This window comes from Lacerta agilis, chromosome 13 (genome assembly GCF_009819535.1).
Source record: "Lacerta agilis isolate rLacAgi1 chromosome 13, rLacAgi1.pri, whole genome shotgun sequence".
Classification (NCBI taxonomy): Eukaryota; Metazoa; Chordata; class Lepidosauria; order Squamata; family Lacertidae; genus Lacerta; species Lacerta agilis.
The window spans coordinates 6,757,812-6,782,936 of record NC_046324.1 but is presented as its reverse complement, the minus strand read 5'-3'; the positions used below and the strand labels follow the sequence as shown (position 1 = coordinate 6,782,936).

The 25,125-nt window shown below is 46.5% G+C and overlaps 1 protein-coding gene across 1 annotated transcript in view; it reads left to right on the top strand.

The window, feature by feature from the left end:
* Positions 1-3,348: 3,348 nt before the first annotated feature.
* Positions 3,349-25,125, top strand: part of LOC117057206 (sodium/nucleoside cotransporter 1-like) — a 30,872-nt gene continuing 9,095 nt past the window's right edge. Inside the window, exons 1-14 of the mRNA XM_033168074.1 lie at positions 3,349-3,605; positions 4,402-4,496; positions 4,741-4,829; positions 6,059-6,159; positions 7,784-7,973; positions 9,556-9,697; positions 10,600-10,713; positions 11,910-11,987; positions 12,896-12,976; positions 18,267-18,347; positions 19,239-19,364; positions 20,545-20,675; positions 21,353-21,521; positions 22,504-22,701. Coding sequence (XP_033023965.1) covers positions 4,428-4,496; positions 4,741-4,829; positions 6,059-6,159; positions 7,784-7,973; positions 9,556-9,697; positions 10,600-10,713; positions 11,910-11,987; positions 12,896-12,976; positions 18,267-18,347; positions 19,239-19,364; positions 20,545-20,675; positions 21,353-21,521; positions 22,504-22,701 — 1,569 coding nt within the window. The 5' untranslated portion in view covers positions 3,349-3,605; positions 4,402-4,427. The remainder of the gene's footprint in view (positions 3,606-4,401; positions 4,497-4,740; positions 4,830-6,058; positions 6,160-7,783; positions 7,974-9,555; positions 9,698-10,599; positions 10,714-11,909; positions 11,988-12,895; positions 12,977-18,266; positions 18,348-19,238; positions 19,365-20,544; positions 20,676-21,352; positions 21,522-22,503; positions 22,702-25,125) is intronic.

Here is a 25,125-nt window from a genome sequence, read left to right as displayed (position 1 = left end):
TCTCTGGAGTTTGGACCACAGTACCTGTTAAGAAAACTTGGACGTATATCAAGCAGTGCTGTGCTCACTATAGTGACTTAGTCTGTAAAAATGCTTAACTGCCAAGGGTAGCAGGAGAGGACATCTCACAGTGTAGAAGCATACCCCACAGTCCAAGCAACAAAGTAGAACAACTCTGCATAAGCATGTCTGTGCCCAGCTTTGCAGACAGACAATCTGTTTCAGACCCACTTTTTGACACACTTGTTTCATGAGAAAAACAGCTGCGTTATCAGAAGGGGAGTTCTTAATTCTGGTAATAATTCCAAAGATGAGTTTATGTGCTACAATATTTATGAAACCACATAGTTCATGCTGGAGAAACAGCTTCTGTGTGCTACCACACTTGGTATTAATTTCTGAGAACTGTAGAGGTGTGCAAAGTTCCCATCTCTCACCAGACAAAGCTTCCATCCTTGGGGGAAAATGGGCACTATTTCCCAACAAATCCAATGAAGTGTTGTGCGGTGTTGCCTCAACACATTCTTTGGAGGAGTTTGAGGATGCTTGCTCAGGCCACACAGCAGTTCATCCCCTTCACCCACATCCATCATTATTCATGCTGAGGCTGCCCTCCAATGGAGCATTTCGTGAATTCATGGCCTCTCTATGACAACTGTGGGGCCGTCACAGTATATCACTGATGCAAAACCTGTAGCCAGACAAACCAGTAGCAATGGATTTATACACTAGGAGAGGATATCTTATTTAGTTATTGTCCTTCCTTGCGCATGCTAGTGAGATCAGCGGAGTACCAACCTTAAATTGGGAAACTAAAAACACATTGTATTAATCTAGAGACAGTAATTCCACTATATCATTTCTTCATTGTTTTAAGTGTTCTCTATCAATAAAGATGTGAGTGTTTATTTAAATCCTGCCATTGGATTTAAATGTTCTTTCTTTATTTCTGCAAATATAAAAGGTTCCTACTCTTTTTCAAAGTCACTGTTGTCCTTTTCTCAAAGTCTATCCGTCAGTTTTGGCAGTTCTGCATAATTCATCAATTTCTCTTGCCATTGTTCTTTTGTTGGAATTTCTCCAGTCTTCCAGTTTTGTGCTATCAGAATTCTTGCCACCATAGTAGCATACATAAATAGTGTCCTCTTCCCTTTCGGCAGATCAGCTGAGGGAGATTTCCTGTCTTGACCCCCATGGTTTCATCTTCGTCTCCTATTTTACAGCTATATGAAGTGGCTGTATGTATGGAAGTGAGAGGTGGACCATAAAGAAGGCTGATCGCCGAAGAATTGATGCTTTTGAATTATGGTGCTGGAGGAGACTCTTGAGTCCCATGGATTGCAAGAAGATCAAACCTATCCATTCTGAAGGAAATCAAGCCTGAGTGCTCACTGGAAGGACAGATCCTGAAGCTGAGGCTCCAATACTTTGGCCACCTCGTGAGAAGAGAAGACTCCCTGGAAAAGACCCTGGTGCTGGGAAAGATTGAGGGCACAAGGAGAAGGGGATGACAGAGGACGAGATGGTTGGACAGTGTTCTCGAAGCTACCAACATGAGTCTGACCAAACTGTGGGAGGCAGTGGAAGACAGGAGTGCCTGGCATGCTTTGGTCCATGGGGTCACGAAGAGTCGGACATGACTAAACGACTAAACAACAACAACATGAAGTGGCTGAGAGCTGTCACCAGCAGTTTGCGAATGGATTAGCCTTTGACACCAGATACATGTGTTTTCAGGACCCACCCTATTCCTGTGACTATTTTGTTTCAATTGTTTTTAATTATGAATTTTAATTTTAAATTAGCACAGGTCACAATATATCTAGACACCCATGGACAGAAAGGATTGGGGTGAAGGATGTATCAGTTTATATTTTTTATACCGGTATGTATCAGTTTATATTTTTTATATACCCTGTACTCTTGAAAATCAATGCATAAATATGTTTTTTCTTATTTTAAAAAAAACCCCAACAACCACTGCTAACAGATAACAGAAGTGCCCAGTTCAGTATGACTAAAGAGGCTGCTACCGGTAATTTGTTATCTGTGCCTTCCAAGGTTGGTGGTAAAGCAGTTGGCACCAGCAGCAATACAAAGGGACTTTAGCATGTGTTTTCTGCAAGTGAATTTGCAAGGATTAAAGGTTATTCTTTTCCTGACTGCAGTCAGTTGAATCCCCTTTTTTGCATTTGTTGTTAGAAACAGGAACTTCTAGAAACAGGAATGTAAATCTTCCATTCGTTCATAGGATTTGTAGCCTATTTTAGACCTTCCCGAATGGCTTACTTAAAATTAGGTTAAAAATTCTAATAAAATAACAACAATCATACAAATAAGTGAAACAACCAGATAAAAAATGGAGTGGCAGAAAAGCCCAGTCATTGATAGATAACTAAATCTGAACATAATGAGAGAAGAAAAAGGTCTTCACTGGATGTCTGTGTCAAGCAAGCCTCCAAGTGCAAGGATGCTCCAGAGTTGGTGTGCAACCACTGAACAGTTCCTGTCTGCAGTTAGCACCTGCCTTATCTCTAATGATGGAGGGACCCTCAGAATGGCTCCTGAGGCAGACCTTAATATCCAGGTGAGTTCTTGTGAGATAAGGCGGTCCTTAAGGCATTGCGATCTCAAGCCATTTAGGCTGGAATCCTATACACACCAGGAAGTAAGGTTTACATGTGAGCAGAAACCAGTGAACAGAAACCAGTTCTGCTTGTACTTTAAAAGTTGAAACAAAATCGAAAATTCTTTCTAGTAGCACCTTAGAGACCAACTGAGTTTGTTCCTGGTATGAGCTTTCGTGTGCATTCTTCAGATACCTGAAGAAGTGTGCATGCACATGAAAGCTCATACCAGGAACAAACTCAGTTGGTCTCTAAGGTGCTACTAGAAAGAATTTTCGATTTTGTTTTGACTATGGCAGACCAACACGGCTACCCACCTGTAACTTTAAAAGTTGAGGCCAGCATGCCAATGAACTGGTATCTTTTAAGAGCAGGTTGCACATCCCTCTGACTCCAGTAGGCAGGGCTATGCGTATCAGACTTGTCCACACAATGTGTTAGGAAGAAGCCTCTTCCCATTTCAGTTCTGGCTTGCTCTAAAGAACAGGACTTTTAACGAAGCTCTGTCATTTTCTGACCAAATTTCCTTTCCCATCTCTCCTGGATGAGTCCAGTAGGGGGGGAAAATGAAGTACTGACTTCTCTCAATTGACCAGCACATCAAATGACACTGTACTGTTCTTTCGCAAATAAACTGACATCCGGAGGACCACTGCTTCCCCATCCCTGTGCTAGATAAAACGATCCTAGTTCAGAGAAGAGTTTGGTCAGATGGTTCTCTCATCCATCTGGAGGAACCTGCCTTGCTGTTTCCCAGAAAATGATACTTATCAGCAGGAAGTAATGAGGCTGAAAATAAACAATCCCTACGTGAGTGAAGAGGAGCAGGACTTTGGTGTGATAGGAGATCTGCCTCCAGTTCTTTGGACTGTGCTGTTAATTGATAACTTTCCATTGCCTAGCCTGAGGCATGAGTGGACCTGACCAAGAAGGAAATCCCTACGACGCATGAGGAGCAGGACAGAGTTCGATACTGCTGTGAGTTATTTGCCAGCCACTCGGGATGAGATCACTAGGGCGGGCAGCATTTATTTTGAGGGAAGGGGGCATTTAATTTGGGAGAAGTCGAACATTCGAGCGATTGGGAGGGGGCATTTCTATACCTGGTCCAGGAGACCAGAGAGAGAAAAATCAATGGCCATCTCTGGTGCATTTGTATCATTTGCTTTCAAAGCATTTCTATGCAAAGAAAGGAACACTCAGCCGTGTGTGTGCATTGTCAAGGGGGGGGGGATCTCTTTTCTTTGAGGGGGATGTTTTGACTTTTTCAAGGGCCCCAACAGACTGCACCTTTTACTTACCACATTAAAATAGGATCGAGCAAATTCACAGAGGAGCGGCTATCAATTACGAATAGCTACAATGGCCATAATCTACCTTCATAGGCAGAGGCAGGAATGCTTCTGAATACCACAGGCTGGAATCCACAGGAGAGGAGAGTGGGCTTGTCTTTGGGTTCTGCTTGCGGGCTTCCCGTAGGCATCTGGTTGGCCACCGTGAGAACAGGATGCTGAACTAGATTGGCCTGATCCAGCAGGACTCTTTTAATGTTATTACGTTCCTATTCCTGGGCAGCGCAAGACATCGGCATATGATTTTATTAGTGGGCCAATTCTTTTCCCAGCTCGGACGTTTAACAGCCCATTCATGTCTGCACTCCGATTTATAATGACTACAAGACCAGACAGAAGGATTGATTGGTGTGATCCTGAGACAGGAGGGTGCCGAGGGATCCTTTGCTTCCAGACTGACTATGCACTGTCTTTGCCAGCAGTTCAACTTCAGGTAGCTGCCGGAGAGATGGGAGAAGTCAGGATTTCACTTGGAGCTGGCGACAGAGGCTTGGAGAATCCAGCGTTAGAGCTCACGGTAACATTGCCACTGCTTGTTAGCTCTGCCCTTTGCACTTTCTCAAAAGAGGACCCTGTTCTTGCTGTCATTGTTTATTAATTTATAGCACTTAATGCTAAAATAGGCTTCTAAGCAGTAGAAAAATGGCACCTTTTTATGCCTAGACCAGAGAGAGCAAAGGCTCCACCTCTGGTGCATTTATATCAACTGCTGCTTTAAAAGCATTTATGAACAGGAAATATTTCCCTGTGCCCTTTGGCAGGAAGCAGACAGAAGTCCGCAGGTGGCAGAGAACCCTTGGCCTTCTGAGATCAAGGAAGGCGATGATGCACGTGATACTTCTTTCCAGAGGTATGGAATGTATATGTTTTTATTGATTCATTCTGCATACATAAACAGTTGTTAGACACTTCTATTTGCATTGTGCAAATAATAATAAAGCCACAATAAAGCTTAAAAATCCAACTCAGCTTAACCTCCAAATGCAAGAAGTGATCACAATAAAAGACCATATAAATCATAGGATTTGAAAACAACCAGCAAATGCAGGTGTAACGGATCAGCCCTTAGTCTGGGTATGGTCAGGAGCCCAGCGTATTATGAGTTAACACCCACTCTATGTGACTGGCGGCTCACTCGCAGGAGGCGGGGCTTTTCGCCCTTTTAAAAGGGGGGAATGGCAGTTGGGCGGTTGGTGAGGGTTAGAGGGTGAGAGGGTTGGAGAGAGCTCGTGAGAGGTTAGGCTTTGGGAAGGGAAGGGAAGGTCTTTACCCTTGCTATGTTGTAACAAAGCTGACTTACATGAAAAGAAGATTTGTAACAGTATTAACCCCGGACATCCATGTTGTTTAAGTTACCTCAATAAAGTTAATTGTGTTTCAACGTTCGTTGACTCTGGCAGCGCATCAGTGCCTTAAGGGGTGTGACTAAGGGGAGAGAACAAAGTTTTCCTGTGGAAGAGGAAACGGTTTGCTTATTCTCCTGTCATACAGAGGGCTGGGCAGTGAAGCCAAAGGTGCCACGCAGTTGCCAAAAGGGAAGGCAAGCTGCAGTAGTTGGGAACCCTGGGAGGGAGATCCCATAGGTGGCAAGAGGTTTTCGAACGTGGAGCACTGCGGTACCCCAGAGACATCTCCCATATGAACACTTTAGGATTCATTTTAGTCGTCAATGAAACCTAGGGAGAGACACAGTTTGGGGAAGCGTCGAAAGCGAGGGATCGGGAATAAGGGTCCCTCACAGCAGGATACCTTCAGGTTTGGACAGGTACTTGCAGGAGGAGGTATCCCTTCTAGATTCCCCCAGCAGCCTCAGAATTGGGGAGAAGGCGGTTATCCAAAGTCATTCTGCTGCATGCATCCCTGGTCCCCACAGCAACGACTCGAAGGGGCATCAGGTTAGCATCCTCATCTGCCACTCCCCCTCACCTTTTAACAAGAGTGAAGGGAGACACACAGGTGCAGAAGCTCCTCCAGCCTCTTGCAGGACACCTGGGACTGCTGGAGCTACAAATGGCAGCCCCCGTCCCCCCTCTTTCAGACATGCACCCAGGCTTATTCTCTTGGTGTGGTTCCCTTCAGGATCAAGAATGCAGCAGCTGAGCCTTTCTCTAAAGCAAGGTGCTTTTGCAAGGCTCATGCCAGGATACTACGGAATATCTTCTTGGGCATCCTGTACGCAGGTGAGGCTATTATGCATACACACACCTTGATACTTTTGTGGCACTAGAAGGAGTGGGGTGACACTCCTAAGAATTTGGGATTTCTTCCCTTTTGGTAAACCTCTAGGCCATATGAGCCGATCATATTTGACCCCTCTAAAAGTCTCCACACCAATTGTGGATAGTGACATTGGGGGAGAGCACTCTGCTGAACAGTCTTGGGTGGGGGGCGGGAAGAGGTGAGATTCTCTAATGGCTTTGCCCCCCCTGGAATTGTAGAGTTTGAAGGGTCCCCCTGCAGAACAGGAACCGCAGCATTCTGAGAAATTTCAACTTGTGTCATGCTGAATGCAACATGATGGTTAAGTTCAAGCCAGTGTACGAAGGAAGCAACAGGTTAAGACAGGAAGGTGTAGGAAGTAAGCCCATTGCTTTCTTCACCAATATGAAAACAATGTTCCCTGGGGAATACCGAAATTCTCCCAGTGTTCCAGGAGCAGCTTTTTTTAAAAAATCCAAATAATTTTTAGCTCAGATGGAACATTGGGAGGGATCTTTGATTGAGAGCGAAGTGATGAGCACTTGTAGGTTATAGCTCCCCTACAAAGCCCTCTAGAAGCAGTTGTGTCTGGTGCCCATTGGGACTGGTAGGGCAGAAGACAGGGAGCCTAACAGTAGGTGGCGCCAGAGCCAATTACCACAATACTTAATTCTGCCTTTGTAACCACCCACCTTCCTGCTGAGTCCTACAAGTGCAACACTGAGACTGGGAAGCTGGTTGTTAAGTAGGGAGGCAGCGGCTGGAAAGGGCAGGTGGGATTGATGGAGCTGTGCCCCCTTTGTCCTAATGGACCAACTTCCACTGTGCAGAATTGCCCACAGCTGTTTGCTATTGAATGCGGCCTAAATACCGAATGAGGTGGGGCCAGTGGCGTAGCGAGGGCGGGGTGTAGGGGGCGGGGCACCCCAGGTTCCAGGGGAGGGGGGGTGACACTCGGGCTGGCCCCGCCCCACTCCGCCGACAGGCTCCGAGCAAGCCGTGGAGCAAGGCAGCCTCGCCCCGCAGCCTGCTCGCAAACCTGCTCGGCGGCCTACGAGCAAGCTGTGGAGTGAGGCCACTCCACCCCGTATCCCGTCCAGAGCCCGCTCGCCAGCACCAATATGGGGCTGCCGCACGTGATTGGTGGCTTGTGGGCCGCTCCCACCTTGCGAGCCGCTGAGCGATCAGTGGCTCGTGGGGCTGCTGAGCACGAGCAGCGGGCGTAAGGCCATGCTGCTTTTCGTGCGTGGCAGCCCCACGAGCTGCTGATTGCAAGGTTGCCCGGCGGCGGAGTGAGCATGCGCCAGATTTCGTGCATGTGCACTCCGTCCTGACGTTGCGTCATGACGTCACGATGCAATGTCATGACGCTCCGCCCCCAGAGGGTGCCTCCGTTCACCGCCCCGGGAAGCGAGGAGGCTTCTTCCATGCCTGGGTGGGGCGACTTGCCAGATTTCAACATTACAGCACCTTACCTCAGTGCAATGGCCTGGAGAGAATAATATCTTGATAACTACAGGGAGAAAGTGGAGCCCAGCCCTGCACTATTGGCAAAGGACTTGACCCACTGGTGCATTTCCTGACCTTTTCATCTCTTCTCTCTAGGCTATGTGGCCTACTTCATTGCAGCCTGTTGGCTGGACTTTGACCGAGCCTTGGCTTTGGTCGTTTTGACTGCCCTGGTGGTTTGTTTCATGATCTATAGCATGGTCAAGAAATTCTGGGGTTCCAAGCTTGTCCAGATGTTCAGCCCTTTCCGAAAATGCTGCCGGAGAATCTGGCCGTGGCTGAAATGGTGAGTTAGGGGCTCGCTGCACAGATCCGAATAGGAACGATCTCCGCCCTCCTATCCACCCATTGTGAGACTGCAAGAGAACCTTTTGCAAATATGGTCAGGATGGTGCAGTTCTCGACACACTTAATCTGGGAGCAAACCCCACTGAACAAAATGGGACTTACCTCAAAGTAAACCAGTATAGAGTTGCACTCTGTAAATGTATCTTGCTGTAGATGGACAGCTCTGTAGTGATTTATTCCATACTGAAATTTATCATTTTTCTTAAAACAACAACTCATTTTTTCAGTCTTAAATATAGTTTTCCACATTTTGCAGCATTTCTTTCTTTCTTTCTTTTTGGTGGTGGTGGTGGTGGGGGTAAACACTCATGAAATTTAATCAGCATTTTAGTGCAAGTATCTTGTAATGAACACATTTGTACGGGCAATTCTGACTAATTTACACATTTTTGCAAGTAATTTTGTCCAATATAATGCATTTTTATATGTTACTTTTTTATAAATACCTTCATTTTTATGCACACTTCCCCCTAAAATATATATTTCTGTGAGCACCATTTGTTTGGAGAACTGCATCGCAAAATTCCAGTAAGAGCAAATTTCAAAGGATGGTTGCATTTTGGTTCATAGATTGTTTGGGAAGGTACAAATTTGAATATTCAGCATCAATTGCGTTCTGAATCAAATCTATTTCCCATCCCTAAATGCAACGTTATACAATAAAACAGCCAAAAAACAAAAACAAAAAACCTCAGCAAAACCCCAATAGAAATGGTAGAGAACTTCAAACAGGTTCTGTTGGCAAGCAATGTATGGGTGAAACAAGAAGAGCTCAAAAGACAACAGTTCAGTTCTATGACCCTTCAATCCAGCAGGCCACATGCTTGCTAGAATAGAACTATCTTAGCTAGGCAGTAGAAGGGGGTGAAGAAAGGGACGAATCCCATAATCATGTATGGACACAGTCTTGCCTCTCAACCATCAGGATGTGGAGAACAGCCTCCCCAACAAATCTCATTTATTTAGCAAAGCCTGTCTGGGACCCTCATACCTAAGGGACCGCCTCTCCTGGTATGTCCCAGGTAGGACCTTAAGGTCCTCAAATAATAATTTGTTGGAGGTCCCGAGCCACAAGGATGCCAGGTTGGCTTCAACTAGGGCCAGGGCCTTCTCAGTACTGGCCCCGACTTGGTGGAACAGTCTGGCACAAGAGACCAGGGCCCTGCGGGATTTGGCATCTTTCCGCAGGGCCTGCAAGACAGAGCTGTTCCACCTAGCCTTTGGGTTGGTTTCAGTTTAACCCTGATGTTTCGTTCTTTTGGGGTGATTGGTGGGCTACTTAAAAATGAGGCTGAAGTTTAGATTAAGTTTTAAATTGTATTTTAATCTGTATTTTAATGAACTGTTTTATGTTTTTGTTGTGATTTTATTGGTGTTAGCCACCCTGAGCCCGGTTTCGCGGGGAAGGGCGGGGTATAAATAAAAATTTATTATTATTATTATTATTATTATTATTATTATTATTATTATTATTATTATTGGTGTATCTCTGCAATGATGGCGATCTGCTTCCCTTCTAGGGTGCTGTGTGCAATCATTTTGATCGGCCTGGTAGTGTGGCTGGTTCTTGACATGTCCCAGAGGCGAGAGCAGTTGGTGTCACTGGGTGGCTTCGCCGCGCTGGTGCTGGTGCTCTTTGTGTGCTCCAAACACCACGGAGCTGTAAGTTGCTGCATTTTCTTTGGGTCCTTAGATGATGTGCTACACCTGCAACCCACACTTTCCCACAGATGGGCGGGGTACAAATAATAAATTATTATTATGATGATGATTTGATACATCTGCAACCCACAATTTCCTGCCACCTTCTCAGCCTATAAAACCCACAATCCTGTGTATCTATCCCTGGGAGTAACCTTCTCGGAGTTCAGTGGGGCTTAACTTGAGAATTAGCAGTCATAGAATTGGGCTGAGATTCTGCTAGCGCTCAAGCGCCAGATTTTAAATATAACCCGCAGAGTGTTTGGGCAAGATAGAACTTTGAAACGATAAAACAGTTACAGTGGGGTGGGTGGGTTGTAGGCCTTGCTTGATGCCAGAAGTCTAGAACTGGAGCGTTCCAACAGATAGCAGTCCAGCATCTGTTTCTGAAGACATGCAATGAAGGACAGATTATTACGCCCTACCTTTCCAGGCAGCCCATGAGGCGTGTCCTTCCCCATTTTAATCCGTGTGAGGTGGGACTGCCTGAGAAGTCATTCAACAAGCTTTATGGCTGAGTCAGAGTTTGGACGTAGACCTCCCCAGTGTTAGCCTGACACTCTAACCACTAGGCCACACTGGGTTACTCCATCTGCTCTTTCCCTTTGGGGTCAACAGCTGACAAGTTCAAACGGCTCGCACGGAATCCAATTGAAATATGTAGAATTTGAGCTGATTTTTTGGACTTTGCATAGCAACCACCCTATTCATCCAAGGGGTCGTTGGTGCCTCCTTCTCCAGTGAATTCAAGAAATCATTGCGCTTTGTTAACCCTGAGGTTAGCACTTCTCCAACCTGGGGCTATCATTGATTCTCACTAACATGTCCCTTGGTTTCTGTATTCACAAGATTCCCTCTTGCAGGTGTCCTGGAGAGCTGTGTTCTGGGGGCTTGGCCTGCAGTTTATCCTTGGAGTGTTCATCATCCGGACAGAACCTGGATTTCAGGCTTTCCAGTGGCTTGGTACTCAGATTCAGGTGCAGAGCAGTGGAAGTGACTATACCTGAGTGCATTCTTTGCACTTACCGGCTCCCACATTCAGCCTCAAGTAAATGGGCTGCAGATCCAGTAGCATCCTCCACCCAAGATCTTGGAAAGCAGCTGCTAGATGGAATAAACAGGACTGGGTTGGTTCAAGTTCAACCAATGTTCAGACTCAGTATTAGGTAGAGGTAGCCAATTTAGAGCCCCGTGGATATTGTTAGACTCTAAACTCCCATCCAGCTCAGCAAGGCCAATTGTCATGAAGGATGGGACTTGCAGCCCAAGAACATCTAGAGGGCACCACATTGGCTACCCCTGGTGCAAGGCATCTTCATGTGCCAAACATCCAAACTCAAGGGGATGACAGCAGCCCTTCCTGAGACAGGTGGGAGTGGAAGGTGTCTTGAAAATGTGAAATAAAGACCCAGGCAAATGGAAAAGGCAATGCAGGGTGTTCGCAGTATATAATAATGCATTCCATTAGGGGTGCATCTAGCTGCTTCAGCACCACCCTGGTCCACAGACAGGGAGCTGGCATGGCAGTTTGATTTCCCTCAATGGGGTTGAACAGAACTGATTCAGATGGCAGGGAGCCACCTAACTTTGGTGGTGGCAGCAGTGGCAGAGCAATGTCAATACGGCTCTCCTTCTCTTAATACCTCTTCCCTTTCTCCCGCCACTGTCACCATAGATGGCCAAAGTAGCCAGAGGTCTTGCTCTCTGACTGTTGCCATCTTTCCTTGCTCCCAGCATGCCGGTTAGCCATAGTGTTGTATGCAGAAGGCGCCCAACATCTCCAGGTAAGACTGGGGAAGATCCAGTCTGAAACCCTGGATAGCTGTTGCCAACCCTCAACTAGATAATCTAAGATAAGGCAGCTTCCTAATGGTAGTGGCAAGGGCTCTTTATAGGGGAAGTGGTGGGCTGGTTAAAAAAGAAAAAAAGATCTCTGAGCAGCAGTGGAGAAAAGCTATCTATTGTGTGGTGATCAGACACTGGGTCATGAGTCCTGAATCACACTTGAACAAGTAGCACCTCTGGCTTCACAACTATGCTTGAACTGTCCACTGTAACATCATATGTACATTTCATGAAAGATGTTCCAAAATAAGCACTTAGGTCTCCACCTTATCCAATGCAACTGAGTAAAGTCCTTTGCATACTCATTCTCCCCAATGTTCCCTTCCAGACATTCCTGAACTACACCACAGCTGGTTCCAGCTTCGTCTTTGGAGACAAATTGATCCAAGAGGCATTTGCCTTTCAGGTTAGCTTAAGGGGTATGTTTGACCCTAATCTCCCTCTCCCTCCCCCCCCCTCTCTCTTGGCCTCATCCTTCTCTCATTCATCATTGCTATTGAGTCCTTGACACAAGAGGCTGGCTTTTCATTGCATGGTTGGACTGGGATAAGACATGTCTGAGCTGTGGGCTACAGTCTGGGCAACAGGCCTAGTGTCGTTATCTGGCATAGTGGGACCAAAAAATGCCAGGGTCCATGGAGCCCATCTGTGGTTGACATCAGCATTCTTAATTTTTATTTCTTTTAAGAGCTATGTCCTTTGGAAAATTCAGGCCAGGCCAGGTAGTTTTAGCTGCCACCATCTTCCCTATCTCCAATGCTTCTGGGTTCTGTTCTGATGTGCACTGCGTATGTTGGAGACATTGGGGAATGTGAAGAGGTCAGCTAAAGCAGCTTCATCGAGTAATTCTCTTTTCAGCACCAGGGTGAGGGAATCCTGGGAGACGGGAGCTGCTGTGCTTTCCCCACCAACAGCTGTCCCTACTGCTTTTTACCTCCTCTTCCCCCGATAAGCTTGCAGGTGGCAGATACAAGAGCAACACTTAGGAGGCACCAGAGGGCACCTTGCCCATAACCTCCACAAAGCTGCTGCTGTCTTCCTGGAATTTGCACTCACAAATGCTCCCAAACAAGCCAAGTGGTGAGTTTCTGGCCATTGTGTTAACTCCACAGATGTCCAGCTCCAGGCGTGTTAAGTCTACTTCACTTTGCCAGTGTGGGCCATTGGACTAGCTCACTGTGTCCAGGTTTTCTATAACATTCTGCACCATAGAAGCTGCTTGGACCTTCTGTGCTCAACCCCTATATGTGCTATGTTGTAGGTTGTCTAGAACTCCTTAAAGTCTGACGTTCACTGTTTGCTTTCTGCCTCCAGTCACTGCCCATCATTGTCTTCTTCAGCTGTGTGATGTCCATTCTCTACTACCTGGGAGTCATGCAGTTCATAATCCTGAAGGTAATGCTGAGCACAAGGCTCTGGGCAGTGGAGAGATGCTTTTGAGCCCCCACTGTGTAGTTGAGGAGGGTCAACCATTTCTCTCTACCATGCAACTTATTATAAAAGATCATGAAAGATCTCTGAGCTCCAGGGAAAGACTCCCAAGATAAGTGTGTGTGAAGATTTTGGGCGATGTGGGAAACCTAGGAAAGGCACCTAGTGGGGAGGGAGGGTCATGCCTCAAGGATGGAGAAGCAGTTGCTCTTGCAGGGAAGATGAGGCAAGCAATATGGCTGTGGTAGAGAGAAGGGGGTAGGAAGAGTGGTTGCTGTCACAAAATGCAGTTTGTTGATGGAAAGTCAGTACTAGGACATGTGTGATGGAGGGGACGAGAAGCATGGACCAACTATGCTGTCTGCAGAAAAGGAATGCAGGAAGCCTTCTTATACTGAGTCAAATCCTTGGTCTACATAGCACCATCTTGTCTACTGGCAGCAGCTCTCCAACATTTCAAGAGAGGGGTCTTTCGGCCCTATCTGGAGATACCAAAGGCTGAACCCAAGAAGTTCTGCATTTGCTCATTGCTAAGCTTCATAGCTAAGGAACGGGTATGGGGAATGGCTGTGCTTGCAAGGTGAGCCAAACATGAGCAGGAGGAAAATTCATAGCTACTGAAGATCTTCGTTGTCAAGTCTTGGGGCTCAGGTGGCCTCAGTGGCACAGAGTGCCTTCCATCAGCTTTGGCTGGTGGCCCACCTACCCTTTATCTGGACATGGATATCCTAACTACTGTTGTCTATGCTCTGGTAACCCCAAAGTTAGATTACTGCAATGCGTTATATGTAGGGCGGCCTCTGAATACAGTTTGGAAACTTCAGTTGGTGCAGAATTCAGCAGCCGGGTTTCTCACTGGGGCAAGACTTTGAGCATGTTACACTGATCCTGGTCCTACCAATTAGTTTCTGGGCCCCATTCAAAGTGCTGGTTTTAACCTATAAAGCCCCAAACAGCTCAGGACTGCAATACCTCAAAGACCACCTCTTTCCCTGTGAATGTATCTGGACCCTGAGATCAACTTTTGAGGCCCTTCTTCATGTGCCTCCTCCATGAGAAGTCTGGAGGGTGGCAACACAAGAACAGGGCCTTCTCTGCAGTGGCTCCCCATCTGTGGAATGCTCTCCCCAGGGAAGTTCGCCTGGCACCTTCTGTGAGGTATCCCACTCCCTCACCCTTTCGATTCTTCCCCAACCGAGACACTCCCTATCTTTCACTGTCCCCTAGGATGAATCCTTCAGTGGTTATATGGGAGTTGTCTCTGGGGTACCTCAGTGCTTCACGTTCGAAACAACTCTTGCCACCTTTGGGATCTCCCACCCTGGGTTCCCAAACTACTGCAGCTTGCCTTCACTTTAGGCAACTGCGTGGCACCTTTGGCTTCCCTGCCCAGTCCTCTGTGTGTTAGGGAATTAAGCCACCCGTCCCCTTTTCCTCAGGAAACCTCTAGTGCTTTTCCCCTCAGCCACACCTCTTGAGGCACTGACGCACTGCCACAGTCATCGAACGTTTAAACACTTTTAACTTTATTAAGGTAACGTGAAAACATGGATGTCTTGAGTTGTTACTGGTACAAATCTTCTTATATAATTCAGCTCAGTTATAATCTTTCCTGCATCCCGTTAGCAATGGTAATGACCTTTCCTCCCATTCCCCAAAGCCTAACCTCGCAGTTTTTCTTTCTAAACCTCCACACCCAACTGCCAAACCCCCAACTGCCTTTCCAGGTTGTTCCCCCTCCTTTTAGAATGCCAAGTAGCTCCGCCTCCCAGGGAACACCTACCTAACATGGGAGTGATAGGTTAACCCATGATGAACCAGGCCTTATTCCGCCACATTCGTCCCACCCCCAAAGTCATTGCATAGGCATAGTTATACATTTTAAACAATGCCGAAGCAATGTATTGGAGCTTAATCAAAACCAACAACCTAGTATTTCCCTTTGTACACAAATTCTATGTTCTAACATCACTTAACAAATACTTTACCTTTTCCTCTATCTTCCTCTATCCACCATAACAACTAATTTGGCACTTATACACATTTCTAATTTGGTATAACATTTGCTATCTTACGATTTTTTTTTTCATTCTAGCATTCAGTCCTTAAAACATCTTGATAATGTATCAGCTATGACGTGATCCTTCCCTTTTACATGTTTAATGTCAAAGTTGTAATCTTGCAAATGCATACTCCATCGAATTAATTTATTATTGGTGCCTTTTACTTGGTTTAACCACCTCAAAGGAGAGTGATCGGTACACAGGGTGAATTTTCTTCCCCACAAGTAAGGCTTTAGTTTTCCAATCGACCACACTATTGCTAAACACTCCTGCTCTAACCTGTGTTTTTCTTTTTTTCTTTTTTTTGTGACAGGTCCAGGCCATTTATTAATTGCTTTGACCTTGCTGTGGTCAGGCCTGAGGACCCCACTTCCTAAAATGTGTCCCAAATACCATACTTGCCTCATGCCAATTTGACCATTAACCTTCAATATTACCTGGTTTCTGTCAAAATATGGTTTCAACATATTGACATGAAAAACTTTACATCGTCTCTCTTCAACATTTAACTCAATTAGATAGTTCACCGCTGATAGTTTTTCTATCACTCTAAAGGGTCCATCCCAGGAAACCTCGAGCTTCTGCTGTCGTCTGGGCCTCAACACCAAGACTTGGTCACCAGTTTGGAAATTCCGATCTCTGGCGTGTGCGTCGTACCATCTTTTCTGACGTAGTTGTGCTCTTTTTAAATTACAGGATGATAGTTCCTTAAGTTCCTGTAAATCACTTTGTAGTTCCAGAAGATAGGTTAAGACGTCCGCATTCCCAATGGGTTCCTTTCCAGTCCCATTCCGGGCCAATAAAACCACGCTTTTATTCTGTCTCTGGTTTTATTAATGCCTAGATAAGCAGCCATGGGTGACTCCAGTGCCAACTGTAAAACTTGTAGTCGGAATTTCCGGGGCAAAACCAACTTTTTTTTTTTCCATTTTCCATTTGGCTGCACCTTTTCTCCTTTTGGCTATTTTCATTTTCCACTTGGCTGCACCTTTTCTCCTTTTGGCTATTTTCATTTTCTACTTGGCTGCACCTTTTCTCCTTTTGGCTATTCTATGACGTCTCCCTTCTATTGCAGTAAACAGGCAGGGATTCTCTAAAGTCACTTCAGAGTCAGGACCCTGCACCTCATCCCACAAGTCTCTCAGAGATTCATCTTCCCTCTGTTCCACTAAAACCTGGCTGTTAGATTCCTGTGCATTCGGTAGCGTAATCAGTACTTCCTCTCCCACAGGCTTTGTGGTTGGTGCATTAATGGCAGGATTTGAACCCACAAGGGCTTCTGGTTTCGCTCTTGTGATAGCATGTATTTGAGGTCTCCGTTTGGCTAGGTCGTTGCCTATCAGGACAGGAACCTCCAGATCATCCCAAATACCCACTGTCCACTTGCCATTAAAATCTTGATACTGAATATTCACTTCTGCTACCTGCACCTCAAACTCCGGTCCCCATATACCTTTTATGCTGTAAGATTGGTTTGGGAGATATTGTTCCTTAGGAATACAACTAGGTCTCATCAGAGTAACTTCCGACTCAGAGTCCTGTAGTCCCACTAACTCTTGTCCATTTACTCTGACAGTCTCCAAAAATTCCTTATTAACCTCTTCCTCAGATCTCCAGACCTGCATAACTTTTGCAGAAGCCTCTGTTTGACTATACGTTGGCTCCTGGACTGGCGTCTGCGGAAGGTTTTTAGTATCTGTTTGAAGTAACAGTTTTACTGGCTTCGCAACAGCAGCTGCAGTTTGTGCTTTGACCAATAGAGGGCATTTTGATTTGGCTCTTAGCCGTATCTCCTCCAGCCTCAGTCTTCCCAACTGCATTCTTTCCTCAGCAGCTATTTTATACTTTTCTGCCTCAACCTTGACCAATTGCATTCTTTCCTCAGCAGCTATCTTAGTCTGCTCCTTTTCTGCCTCAACCTTGGCTAATTGTATTCTTTCAGACAGCATTCTCTCCTCAGCAGCTATCTTATCCTTTTCCTTTTCTGCCTCAACTTTGGCTAATTCTAATTTAAGTTTCATTAACTCCAGTTCGGAACTCAGATCTTCCCTTGCCTCAGATCCTTCTGTTCTCTCATCTCCCTTTGCCTCTTTAGCTTTCCTCAAATGCGCCATTTTCCTGACTGGAAAATCTTATCAAAATCACACAAAACTTGGCGTGTGGGCTTTGTATTCGAATCGCGACGCTGCCACCAATAAATATGAGGGATCCCACTCCCTCCCCTTTCGATTCTTCCCCAACCGACACACTCCCTATCTTTCACTGTCCCCTAGGATGAATCCTTCAGTGGTTATATGGGAGTTGTCTCTGGGGTACCTCAGTGCTTCACGTTCGAAACAACTCTTGCCACCTTTGGGATCTCCCGCCCTGGGTTCCCAAACTACTGCAGCTTGCCTTCACTTTAGGCAACTGCATGGCACCTTTGGCTTCCCTGCCCAGTCCTCTGTGTGTTAGGGAATTAAGCCACCCGTCCCCTTTTCCTCAGGAAACCTCTAGTGCTTTTCCCCTCAGCCACACCTCTTGAGGCACTGACGCACTGCCACAGTCATCGAACGTTTAAACACTTTTAACTTTATTAAGGTAACGTGAAAACATGGATGTCTTGAGTTGTTACTGGTACAAATCTTCTTATATAATTCAGCTCAGTTATAATCTTTCCTGCATCCCGTTAGCAATGGTAATGACCTTTCCTCCCATTCCCCAAAGCCTAACCTCGCAGTTTTTCTTTCTAAACCTCCACACCCAACTGCCAAACCCCCAACTGCCTTTCCAGGTTGTTCCCCCTCCTTTTAGAATGCCAAGTAGCTCCGCCTCCCAGGGAACACCTACCTAACATGGGAGTGATAGGTTAACCCATGATGAACCAGGCCTTATTCCGCCACACCTTCATTATACACCTTTAGGCGTCAGGCAAAAATGTTCCGCTTTAACCAGACCTTTGACTGACTGACATCCAATGCCCTTTTAAAATGTATTGAGGACGTGGGGTATTATTAGGTTGTTCTTGTTTTCATTTTGATTATGTATTCTATGTTTTTCTATTGTGATTTTATCCTGTGAATGGCCCTGAGACCTGTGGGTGTAAGGCAGTATACAAATTTAATAAATGACAATTATTATTAATACTAAGTCTCGCAGGCTGTGTGACAGGGCAATGATGCCCTCTAACCATCTCCTACCCCTTCCTGCAGTTGTCCTGGCTCCTGCAGATCACCATGGGCACAGCAGCCACGGAATCTCTGAGTGTGGTGGGGAACGTGTTTGTGGGAATGGTAAGCAGGAATTTTCTTGTTTTTTACCCATGCCCCAGGGAAACCTTCATTATACACCTTTAGGGGCCAGGGGAAAAACATTCCTCTCCAACCAGGCTGATTAACATCCTATACCCTTTTAAATGTAGTTACAGGTAGGTAGCCGTGTTGGTTTGACATAGTCGAAACAAAATTAAAAAATTCCTTCCAGTATCACCTTAGAGACCAACTAAGTTTGTTATTCGTATGAGCTTTCGTGTCAAAGTGCAAGTAGATAAATAGGTACCGCTCTGGTGGGAAGGTAAATGGTGTTTCCGTGCACTGCTCTGGTTTGCCAGAAGTGGTTTAGCCATGTTGGCCACATGACCTGGAAGCTGTACGCCGGCTCCCTCGGCCAATAAAGCGAGATGAGCGCCACAACCCCAGAGTCATCTGTGACTGGACCTAACAGTCAGGGGTCTCTTTACCTTAACCTTAAGGTGCTACTGGAAGGAATTTTTTATTTTTATTTCATTTTGTTCCTTTTAAATGTGTTTGTGGGAGGGGTTATTGGTGTGTGTGTGTGTGTGTGTGTGTGTGTGTGTGTGTGTGTATGTGTGTGTGTCGTTCTTTTTTTTCTTCTGCATTTTGTGTTTTCATCTTGTATTTTTATGTTGAGAATTTCCCTGAGATCACCCAATGAAACGCGCTATATACACCATCATCTCAAAATACCCAAATCTGAACACAATCAGATTAGCAGTGTTTTACTTCAAGACTCGTGTTGTGATGTGTTGTGTTGCATTTGCTCTGGAAGCAAATATCTCTCTAAATCTACTTCTGTGAGTGCCGTTTCTATGGCTGCAAACTGGTGGGGCAAAAACTCTGCAGCATGCACCTCCCCCCCTCCTTTTTTCCCCTTCTGCCCTCCAGACAGAAGCGCCACTGCTCATCCGTCCCTACCTGCTGGACATGACGCGGTCAGAGGTTCATGCTGTGATGACTGGCGGCTTTGCCACCATTGCCGGCAGTGTGATGGGAGCTTACATTTCATTTGGGGTGAGTCAGCAATGCAGAGAGCTACCCCAGTGCAAGGGGATTCTTCTAGACTGTGGATGGGGAACCTTTGGCTTTGTCAATGTCCCTGAACTCCCGTCAGCCCCAGAAATTATGGCCTCTGGCCAGGGATGCTGGGAGTTACAGTTCTGCAACATCTGGAGGGCCAGAGTTTCTGCACTTCTGTCTTTCTAAAGAGTTGTGTTTGGCCTGCTTCTGTTACTTATTTGCAGCACGCTTTGCAGATTAAATTGCTCACATCCAATCTAACCAGGATGTTACATTGGCTATTACCGGTAGTTTTGTACCAAAACACCACTCAGCCCCTGCCACTTGCAGGTGTTTGGATGGATTTCGGTTAATGAAGTATGCCAACAAGATTCTTGGAGAAGTCCATTCCACCACATGACCTCTCCAGCCTTCCCCATCCTGGATGGGAACCGCTGAAGAAGTCTGGCTGGCTTGCTTAGCTTGGTGGTAAATTTTTCATTGTTGTAGGGGCATGTACCTGATTCCTTCAAAGGAGACAGTTCTTCAGCTCCTCCTGAATTTTTTTTAGCTCCATTGTTTGCACTGACTTTCAGGCAGGCAGGGGTCTATCATCCCTACCTGAAGATACCATGTTTGAACCTGAGATGAACTTCATACAAACAGTGCCAAGGCGGAGGGCCATAGCTCAGTTGCAGAGAGCATGTTTTGCATGCAAAAGGTCTCAGGTTGAATCCCCAGCATTTCCAGGTAGGTCTGGGAATGTGCGCTGCACTGCCTGAAACCCTGGAGAGCCTCTGCCAGCCAGTGTAGACAGTTCTAAGCGAGGTGGACCAAGGTCCTGGTTGTAAAAGGCAAGTTCCCATTTTACCATAAGTGCCCTTTCTGGAGGGCACAGTACTTGAGAGAGTAATGGCTGGACAACTCCAAGGGCTCTTGCATTTAGCTTATTGGTCTGGAATCCATATAAATATGGTTTCAGACTGAGGTTCATGACAGAAACTGCCACCACCAAACAGGCCCTGTCTCTCATTGTCCACCACATATGTCAAAGTGGCTTGCTGGATTTAATGTGTAACATTTTTTAGTTCTTTGGGGACACCAAATATGCCTGCCATCCCATCATTCTACAGTATTGTGGTGCTACTGAGATATGCACCCAAGATCACAATCCTGCATTTACACCCTGCTACAGATTGATGCCTCATCCTTGATTGCTGCTTCAGTAATGGCAGCACCTTGTGCTTTGGCTATGGCTAAGCTGGTGTATCCGGAAGTGGAAGAATCTAAGTTCCGGAGCCAGGAGGGCGTGAAAATTGCCTGTGGGTGAGTGTAGTCAGAGCACATGAGGATCACGAGGCTGCCCAAAGGATCCTGGAAGGGTGCAGGATTAAGTGGGAAGAGGGGTGCAGAACTAGGGGAGTCAACATCTGAGAGGCACAGGAGCATCTTTGCACAACTTCTCCATAGCAAAGAGAAAGCTGTGGAAAAGAAGCCAATGTGAAGTCGGGAGAACTATTGCAGTGTAGCACTCGGCTGGTGAATCTTTGGCTCTCCAGATGTTGTTGAATTCCATCTCCCATCAATCTGAGCCAGCAATGGCCAATGAGGAGGGCTATACTTCAACATCTGGAGGGTCTATCCACCCCAGGCATAATGAGCAGCATGTTAGCCAGAGACTGCATGCACACCCTGCCAGTAATTATTTGGCATGACTACTTAACTGCCCCAGTGGAATCAACAATTTAGGCCACTTACTGCTATAAATGAGAACGACTGGAGTTGCTCCTCATATACAAATCCAAATATGTGCAGGTCTAAGTCAAATGGGAAGGAAGTGGATTAACAGCTAAATAATGCTCAAATATGGACAAGCCCTCACAGTAGGATGCAGAATTGTCTGCTGAGCTCTACGTGATGGAGCTTTATTTGCCATTGCTGCTTTGCCAAGGGAGTCAATCTCTGGGCCTGTTTTCTTCTCACTTGGTGTATTGTTGGTGCAGGGAGGAGAAAAATGTCCTGGAAGCTGCCAGCAATGGAGCAGCCATCTCTGTGGGGCTGGTGGCCAACATCGCAGCCAACCTGATAGCATTCCTGGCTGTACTGGAGTTCATCAATGCTGCCCTCGCTTGGCTGGGAGGCATGGTCAATCTGCCAGAACTCTCCTTCCAGGTACCACCCACAAGGCAGCCACCCTGTGAGTACACCAGGGTGGTCAACGGATGCTAAGAGGGAATGATACGTGTATTGTCACTTATTGGCTCTCTTGCCCTCTCACTCAATGGGTTGCCAGGGCAAGGACAGGTCAGACATCTGATCCGACTGCAGCAGAGGGCTTTTCCCTACTGCTTCCATCTGTCAGGATGCTGTCAGAGGCTCCCGGCTGGTTGCCCAGGAAAGTATAAAGACAAGGAAAAGTTTCTTACCGACCTTTTTTATTTCAGTCTTTACAGAGAGAGGCTATAGAACCCAGCCTCTTGGATAATAGTGTTGTCCCGAGTGAATCTCCACCCCTTTCTCTCCCACTTCCTCATTCATCTCCTCTACAGCTGCTGCTACATGTCCTCTGTCTTTGAGCTCTTTGCTCTCCTACTTTTAAGGCTCGCTGGGTTCTTGGAAATGGAGGGTCTGGAGTGCTTTCTAATGACGACGTGTCAACTGGGTCTTGTTCTGGCTCTCCCATTATTTCCCAACTTTCCCCCTCATCTGCCTCTGAGCTGTGACCTCCCTCAAACCCATTGTAAATCCATACTGTCTTCGTTTTCCTTCTCCCTGGAAGGGTTAGGATAGGGAGGCGGCCTCCACCATTCCTCCTCTGCCCAGTCCCTGACACCATCACTCTGCCCATTTCAACTTCCTTTTCCCATTTTTCCCCATTTCACTCTCCAGGCTCCCCCTACCCACATGAAATTAGGTTGAGGGCCACAGGTTGCCCATCCCTAATCTTGCCCTCTCTGATAATCTTAGTGTGAAGGATTTACTCTGGATTCACGACAGACGCGGGGGGGGGGGTAACTGGGCAGGAGTAGAGATGGGAAGTGAGTTTGTGCCATGGATATGGGTGCCAGTTAGGATGGGTGGGGATGGCAAAAGTCATGTGGTTAACTGACCATTGATTTTATTTCTGAACCTTTCTTTTCCCTCTGGCTTCCAGTTGATCTGTTCCTATGTCCTGGTGCCTGTAGCATTCTTGTTGGGAGCAAGCTGGGAGGATGCCCCGGTGGTAGCTGAGCTTCTAGGAATCAAGATATTCTTAAATGAGTTCGTGGCTTATCAGCAGCTCTCGGGCTACAAAGAGAAACGACTGAAAGGACTACCCGAGTGGGACGGGACACACAAGCAGTGGATTTCGGTAAGTGCGCCAATCATATGGTGCAGGGGAAATGTCAGTTCAGTGGACTCACGCACCAACACCTGTTGAGCCCGACTGTCCTCCAGACCCAGCCATTGCAACAATACCTGACTGTTGTGCAGTTGAGTTTGAGGCTAGGGACACAGCGCAGCAGAAAGTGGTTGACACTGGACTGAAGGAGAAATTGGATTCAGCTCACTTTTAAAAGCAAACCTGCCCACTTCTCACTTTCCAAAGCAATACTGAAACACAGCAAATCCTTTGAAATTTGCACTTCTCTGAATTTTGTACTGTAGTTCTCCAGTTAAGTAATATGTGCAAAAATGCATATACCTTGGTTTTTGAACAGCTTAGCTCTTGAACGTTTTGGCTCCCGAACGTCGCAAACCCAAAAATGACTGTTCTGGTTTGCGAACTATTTTTGGAAGCCGAACGTCCGACGGGGCTTCTGCGGCTTCTGATTGGCTGCAGGAGCTTCCTGCAGTAGCAAAAAAATCACTAACTGCAGTAGCAGTGTGTAGTAACAAACTGAACTAAAGACTAGGCAAATGAGAAATGGAGAGAAACTAAAATGAGTCACCTATTCCGGTTGCACATCAGCAGCCTTGTGTGTGCAACAGCCCCATGGTTTCATAGTAATATATGCAGGCTTGGTAGCTGCGTACAGGAAAGAGATAAAGCCCTGGCACAGGAAACCTTCTGAATCTGATTGCTGGCAATGGAACTCCTGATTACCCAAATCCAACAAGTCATTTTTCTTTTGTTCCTTGCTCGTTTTCTCTTGGGTACCCAGGAATCATCCAGCCCAGTATTGCCTGTTGTGATTGGTAACAGCAATTCAGGGTTTCCCACCCCCTGCTACCTACTCCTTTTAAACTAAAAATGCCAGGAACTGAACCTGGGATTTCTGCCATGGAAAACAGGGGTGGGAGACCTTTTAGGCTTCATGGCCCAAATCTGACGGGTGTGTGGGGTTGCCTACACATCAGTTGCCTCTAGTCAAAGACATCAGGTCATTTGGCACTTTGAAGTCCTGTAGTTGAGACTTCAAAGCACCCCATTCCGCCCCAGCACTGGGTGTATGAGGGCATTCCCCAAGGGGAGCTCTCTTGTACCAGATCCAGCAGGCTTTGACTCTAATACCTATCTGCAAATTAATGACATTTCCCTTGCCAGTGCACAACAGAGAGTGCACTTTAAGGCTGTCAGTTGTGACCTGGTAGTTGCATCTCTACCTGCTCCACCCTCAATCATATATGACACCAAGCACCAGGCATGTAGGTATAGTTTGGGGAAAGCAGCCTCATGGGCCAAATATGAATTCCTGGCAGGGTGGAGGCTCCCACCCTGATGCAAAAGCATTTGCTCTGCTCCTGAGCTAGTGTCCTCCTCCAGAATCACAAGGAGCCATGCTGCTTCTCAACTCCATCGCTCACCTGGGCACGGACTGCAGCCCAGCTCTGGTCCCAACGGCCATTCCTCAGCTGCTCCACCATCAGGCTGTTTGGGTTCTTGGCTCCATTTACTCCACCCAGGCAACAGACTTAGAGTAGGTGAAGTCTTCTCCATTCAGCACCCCTATTCCGCCATATTTGATATTGAGTCCAATATTTATATAGTAAAACAAACACAGTATTTATTCAGGAAAGTAATGAAGTTACATAGGTTGGGTTGGGTTTGAGAAACTAGGAGGGCTGTTCACAAACAATCGACAATTAAAATGCACTTTCCATTATAGCACTTAGACGGCTGCCTTAAATTTGCACACTAAATAACTTTCAACCCGTTTGAAAGAAACCAGTATTCCTCATTGGACTCACATGCAATACAAAGGCATGGGTTCTGGTGCAAACAGCCAAGTAGGAGCCTCAGAGTGAAGCTAACGCTCATCCAACCCTTGGATTTCCATCAGAAAAATGTGCCTTCATATTTCCCGAGGAATCACAGAGCTGGCCCCTCCCTCCCAAAAAAAGAAAATACATGAGGGATTCTGACAATGCATCCTGGGTAATCCATGTTTAGGAGGTAGGTAAGCTGTCCAAGTGAGGCAATGAAGGGACAGAGTTTGCTAGACTTGAAAGAAGCATGTTCTCTTGTGTACGCTACTAGCCAGACTAGGGTGAGCCTTGCAGCTCCCAAACTCCTGGTGAGCAAAGCAAGATGGAAAAATACCATTTCTTGCAAAGATCTGGGCTTCTATACTCCAGCTTGCCGTGCATCTTGGTGTAGAGGCGGTCAATGTGGTGCCCTGCAGATGTTGGACTACAGCTCCCATCATCCCTCACCACTGGCCACACTGGCTGGGGCTGATGAGTTGGGAGTCCAACAAGGTCTAGACGGCACCCCTGATCTGTTGATCCAGAACTCAGAAACAAGGAGCAACCCCTCAACTAGCCAGCACTGAGTTAGGCTCTTGATTGCACT